At 40.3% G+C, this 12,069-nt stretch overlaps 1 protein-coding gene across 1 annotated transcript; it reads left to right on the top strand.

The window, feature by feature from the left end:
• The first annotated feature begins 7,313 nt into the window (after nt 1-7,313).
• Nucleotides 7,314-11,503, top strand: LOC147209849 (uncharacterized). The gene is made up of 5 exons (XM_086132391.1): nt 7,314-7,430; nt 7,506-7,544; nt 7,676-7,939; nt 8,021-8,133; nt 11,284-11,503. The coding sequence occupies exons 1-5, from the start codon at nt 7,314-7,316 to the stop codon at nt 11,501-11,503; spliced, it is 753 nt and encodes a 250-aa protein (XP_085988517.1).
• Nucleotides 11,504-12,069: the final 566 nt, after the last annotated feature.

The raw sequence follows: 12,069 nt of genomic DNA, 5'->3' as shown, positions 1-12,069 counted from the left end.
CCCAACTCCTTAGCCAACACACACATGCAATCCTGATTCATATTTCACTATCAATTCTTTCTTAAATTCAATAGTTTTGCGCACTCTTTTCCTCTTTTTTCAGCAGCTTTACTACTTCCACTTGCTTTCTTTGGTGCCATGCAGAAACAACAGTCCAAAATGCGCCGATCTCAACAAACGCGTTTTTAAAAAAGAATCTTTATTGAACACGTCTGCTCACAATGGACGCTCTTTCTTTTAAAAAAAAAAAATCTTTATTGAACACGTCTGCTCACAACGGAAGCGTCACTTCCTCGTGTAAGAAAGTCGAGAGAAGTCGAGTGGCACATTCAAGTGCGCTCAGTTTGGTCGAGAACCGAATTTCGGTCGTAATCCGAGTCATAAAAAACTCGAAATTTTTGTTCGAGAACAGAGACGTTCGAAAACTGAGGTTTGACTGTATATGTGTATATATATATATATATATATATATATATAAATTACATTGAATGAAAAGTGCTACATTTTGGATCACTGGTCGTTGCGACAACGACCATTGTAGGAAAGTTACTTCATCAAGGTCGTGATTTAACGTAATTGCATATTGTTAAGCTAAAGTTAATTTCAGCACTTTTAATTTTATTGTAATTTTTTTAATAATATAAAAAGGTCATTTTGACAAGCTTCATCACATCACACAGCATATATTCAAGCATAATGAAAATGGTGTCTACTAGTGAGCATTGTGATTTTCAAAAGTGCCTGTGATTATCAACAAGGACATGATTTACGACCCTCAAAAAAAATAAAATAAATAAACTAGCTGACACAATGACAGCTGCACAAAAGCCTGCAAGCAGATGTCGCCGCTGAGCATGTCACGTGGTTACACGGCCTGGGGATTTCAACACCACTTCGATTTTTCCGGGGTTAACTTCACACCTGTGAGAAAAGATGTTCTTCGACACATTCAACCAGGACTGCAGTTTGAAGGTGCAATGGATCAATGGTTTGTAAACCATATATTAAAAAAACAAACAGAAAAAAATATGACAGCACAAATGGCTTGTGTGGAATTACCCTTTTCACAGCTGAAACCACACACTGACAGCTGTATGTCTGTGTTAGAGGAATCTATGAGCAAAATTGTATCATGTTTAAAGTTTCATTTGATCTGGACACATCTAAACGTTTGGGTGCGTATCCAGCACCCCCAAATTCCTGTGCACAAAGCCAGAGGGCTGTTGAAGTCCACAATTAGCACGTCAATACAGGTGGGCGATCACGGGGGAGAGGGCGAAACTCGGTCACAAAAGGGGAATGAATAGTTCGGGAACAGCGGTTGAACAACAAAAGACGAGTTGAGAACACCCGTCGCGCCCAGACGACATTGGCCATCCGCAAAGTCTACAACATGCCAATTCGATGTAGACCAGCCAGAAAAGGCGCCAATGTACTGGTGGTTCAATGTTTAACACAGGTAACCCATCACTACCGAGGGGCCGGACCGTGGGTGCGGTATGCAAATATCGGGGGCAGTGTTTTCCTTGTATGTTACAATAAAAGTCTGAACTGGCGGGAAGGGAGCTCGAGTGTGATCGCGGAGCAACTAACCGTCGTTCGCTCTCAGAGATCCGCTCCCGCCGATATTGAAGACAATTTTCCTGTGTGCCGAGTCATTTCTTTAACTTTGTCCGAGAACATCTCTGACAGTCTGAAAAACCTTTTTCTTGAAACAAATTCTCATCGTTCAATGCTACTATTACTTTTATTTGTCAATCAATCGTAAAAAGGTATTCTTATAGGAAAGGACGTGCAAGTGTGTTGCGTTCGAGCCAAGTCAACTTGGTAAACAAACACAGTGCAGCTCGACCTCTGGCAAGCAAATGCCATAGGCAGCAATACGCTTTTGGCAGTACATCAAAATCAAACTTTTTAACATGCTTTCGATAGAGCCAAAGCAAAAACAAGTGCCTAGTTATTAAAAAAAAGGAAAAAAAATCTAAAATATATGATCAAAAAACAACAGCAACCAACATTGTGTTCTCGCGGGATTATTCAGCTTTCATTCATCTGAATCTACACAAAACGTAGAAAAACTTTTAGCAACTGATTAAATTCCCTTCAATCAGCTATTGTGCAATATATACATATATATATATATATATATATATATATATATATATTAGAGCTGTCAAACGATTAAAATATTTAATCTAATTAAAAATGCAAATGCTGTCATAATTAACTCAAATTCACTAAAAATTAATCGTGATTACTCGCACATTTTGTATCGTTTCTGAATTTCCTTTTATATTTTTTGTTTTATTTTTCCCCATTTTAATGCTCTCATCAACATGGAATCATGAATCAGTTTTCTATGTGCAAAATGCAAATATTTACTGAAATAACAATTTCGATTTTCAATTTTACATGGACATTTTCACTTGGAGCAGTTATTCACACATAATCTCTCACACAATATTACTGTCCATCAACAACAGTCAAAAAAATATTTTGTCACACAACAGCTGCTTTAACAGCTCTTTTTATGGAATCAAAACAGAGCAATATAACATTATAAAGTGCACATCTAAGGTAAACTCGTACTCAGCCTATAGTGGATTTAAGCCATGGTTGCATACTTCGTTTTTCTCAAGTTTGCTTTGAACACAGCAATCAGGCTATGTTGATTCTGTTGGTCCTTCTTGCGCGGAAGTCTCTCTACGGTTTTGTGTAGACATCATTTCGGATGACTACACTTGGTTCGATGACAACACTGGAGACGTTTTATTTTCGCTAGGTCGCTACCACTGCACCGCTGAACTTCACCGTCACTGTCAGACGAACACAGAGAAGCTCCACCCGCTTTATTTATATGGACACGGAACACTGTAACCTTCCACACAAAATTGTTCCAAACATGTAACAATCGCGTCAGTGGCATACATCGTATACCTGTATGATACAGGTAACTTTGGTCTTGTCAGTGGAGCAATCTGGCAACTTTTTAAAAGTAAACTTTCCATTCATAAACATTTAAATATCCGTTTTCGGTGTCTCGCGCTGCCGTGGTTGGCAAAACAAACGTGTGTGGACCTATGCAGCGCGCTTGTTGTTTTGTTTCTGGTTTATTTATAGAGCAACGTAATATCCGCTGTGACGTGTGCCGCGTTAATCTCGCGAGAAAAAATTTAATCTCGTTAAAATTCATTTAAATTAATGCCAATAAAAATGCGTTAAACTGACAGCTCTAATATATATATATATATATATATATATGTATATATCATAATAGTCTAATAATCTCAATTATTTTTCATCGACATTTTGGATGACTCAAAGAAAAAAAAAAACACCATAATCTGATTTTAGAAATGTAAAGGTGATGCGAGTCAAGATCAATCTCACAGGAAATTCAGATTTTCTGTTTTAGTGTTTGAGCTCTGGCACGACTCCGCAGAGACATCTTTAGCCAGCAAACTTGGTGGAAATGAATCAACGGCACCATCTGCTTGTTGCAGCCAAGTCGTACATTCCATTTCCATTTCCACTGCCTACTAACTGACCACAATTTTCTTCTGGATCACTTAACTCGTTCAGTGCCGACCATTTTCAGACCCGTCCTGATCCTACCATGGGATTGTTTGCATTTCTTGATCTACCTGACGCACCGAGATGCAGTACTGTTTTTGGGGCACTTTGGATAGCCGAACAGTACATTTGGACAACGCTGTGAGTTTCCGAATGGTCTGAGTCTGAGTCAAACTGTCATGAACGGTGGTGGTGGAGTACCCCAAAAAGCAGGCAGGAGGGAGGAGCATGGTGAATTTGACAAATTGTCTTAACAAACACTGAGAAAACTAAATCCAGAACGTAGACCTGAAGACAGCAAGAATCCAAAGTAACAAACAAAAACCCACAGCAGAAGCAAAAAACTAACAGGAACAGAATCACCAACAGGAAACAATGACAGCAATAGTGACAGCAACAATGACCCGACACTGAGTGGTCGGGCATCAAGTCTTTTAAAGTCACAACTAATGACACAATGACCAACAGGTGTGCAGCTGCAGGCGGAGCCCGAGAGTGCCACCTGTTGGTCACAAACAGAGCGCGCCGAGCCTATTTCTGAACGCGCTCACGATGAGGGAACGGTGGCCACTATTAGCTGTAACGCTCGTAGTCTTAGTTTTTGTAAAACACATTTCCCCTCAAAATAAATGAACAAATCAAGAAATAAAATCGCAAGACAACCCGCAAAACAGCGAGGTAAATCCGCAATAGATGAAATTATGGTCGCAAATGAAAACCTTGCGAGAGACTGAAGCCACAGTAACCGAACTGCAAGGTAGCGAGGGAAAACTTTTGGTCAACACATCAAAGCCGGTTTCAATACGCTTCTTTTTCCAGCCTTCTTGAGATTTCAGTTCACTGTTTGAGTTGTGCCTATGACCACACACACACATTCCAAAAGTTTTACGTTCTTTCTTTGAGTCGTCGGCAGACGTCCGGTCTTTTCAGCCAAAGTGTTTGGAGAGTAGGTGGCTGAGTGGACCTTTATGTGGAAATGTTTGTGGAAACCTTAAGCGCTTGATGATGACCCAACATGAAACTAGCAGTGTACGATCGAAAACATTTCGGCCCAATAAGTTCAGGTCGTCACTCTATGGTCATTACGAGATGTCACCGCTGATGACTAGCCCACCCTCCACACATCACTCTTGCTACTTACTTTCACTTGCAAATGGGGAAATCCCTGCCCTCTGTCAGTGACGCAAAGCCATCAAACACAACCACCTTTTACATTTACTTTCGCACGAATGGAGATCAGAGACAATTGGATCTTTCCCTCATCTGCTTTTTTGAAGATTATAAAAATCACTGGGTGTATTTAATCGTGTAGTTCAACTTCTAACACAATCACGTGCGCGCAAGTGATGAAAACATGGCCGAACAACTCTTCCAATACAATGTTCACTTCAGTGGCACCTTGTTCTTAAATATAAATGGACACTATTCTTCTCAAAAAATTAGTGTACATTTTTCTTTTTTACTCTTGGCTTCATTTGTGTAAAAATGCATTTTTTTTTTGTATTAAACCTACTTTATTTTTTCAAAACAAATTCTCTTGTACTACCAGATTATTCTTGCAAGAGCAGACTTTTTTTTTGTATTACCACTACTGTTTCAGAAAGTTTGCCAAGTAATAGATATGATTGATGATGACATTGTTTTTTCTTGTAATAGATGTAATACATCTTTGAAGTCAAGATGGCGCCCGAGTAGGCAGCCGTCAGCAAGTGCTCTCATGAGCCTTGCTTTTTTTGTTGTTTTTGTGTTTGTTTTGTCACGTCGTGTGGACCTGATGTGGACTTTTTTCAGCATTTTTTGGCCACGACATTCATCAAGGAGGAGACTCTGTGCTCGGTGGTTGCGCCTTCTCGGCAGCATGGGTATACCGGCACTGTTTTTGACTGGGAGGAATGTCGGCGCCATTTGACTGTCGTTGCTGGACAGCCGGGGCGCTTGTGTCTTGCGCCTGTTATGGGCAGCATTTTTCACAGCCCCGCTTTGTTCAGCGGAGAGATCGGTGCTGTTGAACGGTCTGCGGCTGGATGGATGTAAGTCTTGAGGAGCCGACGATGAGAAGAAAGGAGCGTTAGCGCGGAGCGTCGATGCGGATTTGGAACTGGGCGTCGCGGCTTGGAGTTTGAAGCGGATTACGTGGGACGGGAGAAGTGAACTCATCTCTTTTCGTCAATGGACGCTACAGCTTCGTGTTTGCTTTCAAAACTTAGCTTGGACCCGACGTGTGCACATTTTCAGCACGACGTCTCTGATCCACTGGTGAAAGGACACTTTGATCCTCTCCTCTTTCATCTAGAACTGCTTCAGACAACAAAGTGTATGCAGAAAAGGGGTGAAGATTGCACGACTGTCTGTGTCCTATGTGTTGTGTTGTTTTTGTTATTTTTGACTTCAAAATGGCGCCGCGAGAGTGGCTGCCTTTCCAGCAGCTCCTATATTTTGTTGTTCTACTTCTTCCTTTCATAACTTTGCTGCTGTGAATTGGGAATTTCTCCATTGCGAGACTAATAAAGGTTTTCTTTTCTTTTTTTTTCTTACTCCACCTCTGTTTTCATAAAGTTAATGTTTCTTCTTTTTTGATGGCATTCTTGTAAAATTACGTCTTTTTTGCATTTTAACTTTCTTCTTGGAAAATTGCAACATTATGACTTTCCACTTGTAAAACTACAACTTTTTTCTCGTCGGATTCCAACTTTTTTCTCTCTCTGGAATGACCTCCCACTGAACATTCAGCAAGCCTCCTCGCTGCCCATCTTCAAAACCCTCCTCAAAACTCACTTGTATTCTTTGGCATTCGACTCAGCATGACTTAGATTTGTTCTTGGTTTTACTGTTTGGTGCTTTCTACCGTCTTTATTACCGATTTTTTTTTACTGTTTATTGTATATGTTAAATGCTCCATGTACAGCACTTTGTATGCAGCGATGGCTGTTTGAAACACAGTTGAGTTTTTTCCTTTGTCCATTGCCACTTTAGTCTCATGAGATTACGACTTCACTTGATTTATTACATCTTCCTAAACCATCCATCCTAAACTGCAAGATAATTCTTATTTTTTATTCTTACTTAAGTCTGCTAAATTTGCAATGTATTTCTTTTATTATAACTATTCTCATAGGACTATACTTGTGTTATGATTCAATTCTCGTAGAGATATGACTTCTTGGAATATTAGGATTTTCTTGGAATACAATTGCGCTCTTGGATTATTTTAACTTGACTTTCAGATTACGATTTATTTTCTTGTACTATTACTCGTCTCAGAGGGTGACAATTTTCTCTTACACCATTCCAACTTTATTCTGAGTTTTTCTCTTCATTCTCATATAATTATTACTTTTTTTCCACTTGCATTATGACCAATTTATTCTTGCAAGAATTTGATTTTTTTTTTCCACCTCTGCATTATTGCAGCTGTAGTCTCATTTTCCCTGTTCAGTAAGTGGCGTGTGATTAATAAGAAAAACGTTTGTACATCACAAACTAAGGACAACCAACCTACTTTCACACGACATTGCAAGAGGGAGGCCACATGGGGGATTTTTTTCCTTGTATAAGTTTCATGACAAAAAATCCCAAGACTATAGGAAAAAAAAAGAAAAAAAAAACAATGAATGCATTTGGCTGATACCTATTCAGCCCACCCTTTCCAGCCCTGCAGCTATATAAATTAAACTCAAACCAGGGGGGCCCATGGCACAACCCCAACTGCCTTTCACCTCCACGCATCCTTCAAGGCCACCATGGAGAACATCCTGATGACTTTCTTTTGGATTTGCGTCATCTCCGCAAACCTTCTGGCAAATTCTCTGCCTTTGAGTGACTGCAAGATTCCCTTGATGCGCAAACACGTCAAATGCGTGAGTCTTGTTACCCGTGTGCTCTTCAGATCAAGTCTGACCTATTAATGACGACATTTATTTCTGTCCACACAGCCTTCCAACTCAACTTTCTATGCTCCCACAAACGTAAAGGTAATGTTGGATTCTTGGGAATGATGAAGTCATGTCAAGCATATGTGAATGTGTGCATTGTCTGTGATGCTGGGAGTGAGAACAAGGTCACATTGGGTTCTACCCCTGTATCAAAGTGTCTAATTTAGCAGAGCTTTTGTCTGCACCGCACTCGAGGTCGTCTAGTACAGGAAGTGAGCACGGCGGGTGTTGACACCTCACCACCAAAAGGAAGCTTAAAATCATCTTTTCTCCCTCACACGCACACGCAGAGACTCTGCATGACTACCGCACTGGACTGCTGTTTGAAAGAACTCGACGGAAAAATCCGAAAGGAGTGCGATGACCCTCACGAATACGTCGATGATGCTGTGGAGTACTTGAACATAACAATTGACGAGTGGAAGGACAATCATGTGAGTATTACCCTGCGTGTTTATCACTGTGATAAAAATGACAATGGTGCTGAAATGTGCTTGTTTTCCCATTCTTGATAGCCACTGACTAACTCCAGTCAGTGTGCATGCAAGCGCTGGCCTAAAAAACCTTTGAACCACTTTCTCGACAAAATGGAGTCGCTGCTTCAGCTTCTGAACAACGAGGCCTCCTTGTAAGTCACCGACGGCCACCTCTGTAGATAGGAAGCGCAGTGACACAGAGGATCGACTCCAGCGGTCACAAAGCAGCCAATTTTCTTGACGAGATTCCAAAGTTTTGACTGACATACCGTATTTGGTAGATTTTTTTTTCCCTACTCTATTTATAGCCATATAACTGTACTATTAAGATATGACTGCTGGTTTATTTCAAATCAAGGATGAAACTGGAGTGCCTTTTTCACTCCCTGGAATAAAATGCCATCATTTTGTCCAGGGGGGGGCGGAGTTGAAGTATCGTGTAGATGTCAATTTTACAACTTGGGAGGTCATACCAGACTTGATTCTATGTGAAAGTGACATGTACACTTCTGTAAAAAGAGTCGTATTTATTGATATTTAAAACTCTGGTTGGTTGTGTGTACTTGAACCTACACCTTAATAAATGCAATCTCAAAATAAGTTGTGTTGAAATTATTGGAATGAGGATTTGAAATCAAAGAGAGGTGTAAAGACGACTGTTCCTTCTACACACACACGAGTGTCTAAGAAATCAATGTGGGAGAAAGTACTGACGTGTCGCTCCTGTAGGAGGAGGAACGCTGTCGCCATAAAGAGTAGATCCACTCGTCAGGCTACCCACCTGAACCAAGATGGAAAGTGCAGTCATAGCGACATCAATGTCAAGTCATTGTGGGATTCGGTACATTCCCACGGTCGCCTGATGTAGGCCTACAAGTCTCTATGACGACAGACTTCTGATCTCCTAAATGACATTTGCAAGGAATGATTTGCACAGGGATGGAAAAAGTCAGATTATAACAAGAATATGACATCAATCCTTCTGCATGGCGTCTTGGTGTAAGTGCTGCAAATTCTGAGGCCAAAGCTTTCATGTGTTTACATTGTGTAACCACAAAATAAATAAATAAATTATGCACATCCTGTTTGTCTGCAAACCTGCGAGTAGCACCCCTCCACCACAGTTACTGCAGTGGGCTTATGCAAGCCAAATATTCCAACCTAAAACTCGTGAAATTGCGGCTTGAACTTGAAGATCTAAGACGGCATCAATGCAGTTCTATGCTGAACTGAAATTAGTAGAGGGTAGAGGGCCCAGGAATCCTAAGGGAGGCATGTTATGCAAAATTGACTTTTTAACAGTATCGTGTAAAAATAATTTTCTTCCTGAAATTAAACAACCGTCTCTTCTGAGCCACCAATTTGTGAAAATGGGTGTGCGTTTTATCAATTTCATGACCATAATGGTAATGCAAAACACTTGCATCTCAAATCATCTTTCCACATTGAAATGCATGAACATGTTAGGAATCCTACTACAGCCTCCCCCACTAAAATAAATACTATAAATAAATAGGTAAAATCTCCCGACAATATTGTTCTTTATAAAATATTATTGCAAAAAATCGAAAGGCCATATTTTTGGGCTACAATTTGATGGACATTGTTTTGTTCTCTCCAATGCGCGGGGGGACTATGTTACACGTATAGAATTAGTCGTTCTTCACAGAGGATAAAGAATAAACATATGATTAATGTTATATTATCCGTCTACATGTGTTATTCCACCATTTTTTTCCAATATCTGTTGCTTGAAGAGTTACACGAGGACACTGATGCTATTTGTTAGCCCGTTGTTTGCTAACATTATGTTAACAAAATGGACTTTACTCAGTCAAAGCTATACAGTAGTTTATACACCCAATGTGTAATTGTCTTTGTTTTATGTTTAGTATGAGTTAACTTACCGGTAACTAAGAATGGCGATAAACAGCTTGAAGCCTCTTTTTTTTTAAGGGGGGGGATTCTCCCCTAACTGCGCAACTGCTAAACTATCAAATGACGGCTCATATCTCGGACAAGACGCAAGCATTTGACGGCACCATTGTAACACCCGCCATGACTTGGCAGCTCAGATGGCATAAGATGCACTATTTTCAAGCGATGGCAGGTCTATACATAAACACTATCACATCAAAGATAAAAGGCAAGTCGAGCTGCGGAGTTAGCATAGATTATAGCTAACAGCATTATCAATGTTAGCTTCTGATCACTGGCATAAGTGCGAAAATAAATTTCTTGTTTGATGATGTTTCCACAACATGCACCACACGGACAAATCCGCCCACGAATCCACTTGTGTAAATTGGCACCTTGGTGATGAAATACTGCGCCTAGTCTTATGAGAACACAAATGAGCACAACCTTGTTTTCATAGAGGTCTGCACCAGAAACCTTTTTAAGACACTTGGGAACTGGAAGTGCCCTTCAAACATTCAAAATTTCAGACAAAATAATTTTTATGAGAATTTCAGAAACACCGAAAATTAATGGAAAAAAAAATGAATAAAACTAGTTCTGAGACATCTTTTTTTTTCCAGTGTACATTTTTCACGAACTAATAAAACAGTGTGGTTTTGAAGACTTCATCAAAAGCACAACTTAAAATGAGATATCATCAATCCTAAATATATACTGTACACATAACATTATTGATGGAGCACCTGTAGGAAATTGGTATAAAATATTCAGAAAGTAAAATTAGAGCTCTACATACAAGCACCTTGATCCTGGCATGCAGTTTCATATTTCCTCTTGCAGGCAGCGAAAAAAAAAAAAAACTAAAAAAAACAGTCTGATCAATGTCTCGTACCAACAATCACATACAGGAAACCGAAACGTGTTTCCTGCATGCTTGAGCAATAACACAAACAAACCAAATCGCAGACTTAAGTGGTCAAGTGACAGGCAGTGTCTGTGCTATTGAAGGAAGACAAATTTAATATGACTTTTTAAGGCCTCTTGCTTGAAATTCAAGAACTCAGATTCACTACATGGGACCATGAGCAGTGGGCGATATGGCATCAAAATTCTATGCTAAAAAAAAAAACAACAAACTGATTTGTATCCATTAAAGCTAATTTTTTTCTCGCGAGATTAACGCGGATGTTACGTTGCTCTATAAATAAACCAGAAACAAAACAACAAGTGCTGCACAGGTCCACACACGTTTGTTTTGCCAGCCATGGCAGCGCGAGACACCGAAAACGGATACTTAAAGAGTTTATGAATGCAAAGTTTACTTTTAAAAAGTTGCCAGATTGTTCCACTGACAAGACCAAAGTTACCTGTATGTTTTGCAGTCGTAAACTGAGCCATCATCACAGCACGTCGAGTCGGAAATACCACCTAATGGCCAAGCACACAGCTGACGTGAGTACTCCGCCCCCTCGTCTCAGACAGACAGCTATGGATCATTTCAAAGCGAAGAAAATGGATGACACGACGAAGAACAAATTTGCTGAAGCCATAGCTAAATGTATGGCTACTGCATGCAAGCCTGTCAACATTGTCCACAGTTAGACTCAAGCTGAAATCATTCGCATTGCATCGAACGACTCCACTATGGATTGCCAGCGAGAGCCTCCATTACAAGCTGTGTACAGAGATTGTACGTAGCGGAGAAGGCTAAGGTACATCAAGCGGGAGAAGACACCGTTTCGGGAGACAAATAGACTAGGTTGATGAGCTTCTGGTGAATAAAGAGCAGGTATCCCTGTCGAATACGATGTATGCCACCGACGCGATTGTTACTTGTTTGGAACTATTTTGTGTGGAAGGTTACAGTGTTCCGTGGCCATATAAATAAAGCGGGTGGAGCTTCTCCGTGTTCGTCTGACAGTGACGGTGAAGTTCAGCGGTGCAGTGGTAGCGACCTAGCGAAAATAAAACGTCTCCAGTGTTGTCATCGAACCAAGTGTAGTCATCCGAAATGATGTCTACACAAAACCGTAGAGAGACTTCCGCGCAAGAAGGACCAACAGAATCAACATAGCCTGACTGCTGTGTTCAAAGCAAACTTGAGAAAAAACGAAGTATGCAACCATGGCTTAAATCCACTATAGGCGGAGTACTAGTTTACTTACTTA

This window comes from Hippocampus guttulatus, chromosome 2, assembly GCF_054856545.1.
Source record: "Hippocampus guttulatus isolate MCC_2025c chromosome 2, RoL_Hgut_1.0, whole genome shotgun sequence".
Lineage (NCBI taxonomy): Eukaryota > Metazoa > Chordata > Actinopteri > Syngnathiformes > Syngnathidae > Hippocampus > Hippocampus guttulatus.
The sequence above is the reverse complement of the archived record's forward strand: the minus strand, read 5'-3'. Positions and strand labels throughout refer to the sequence as shown.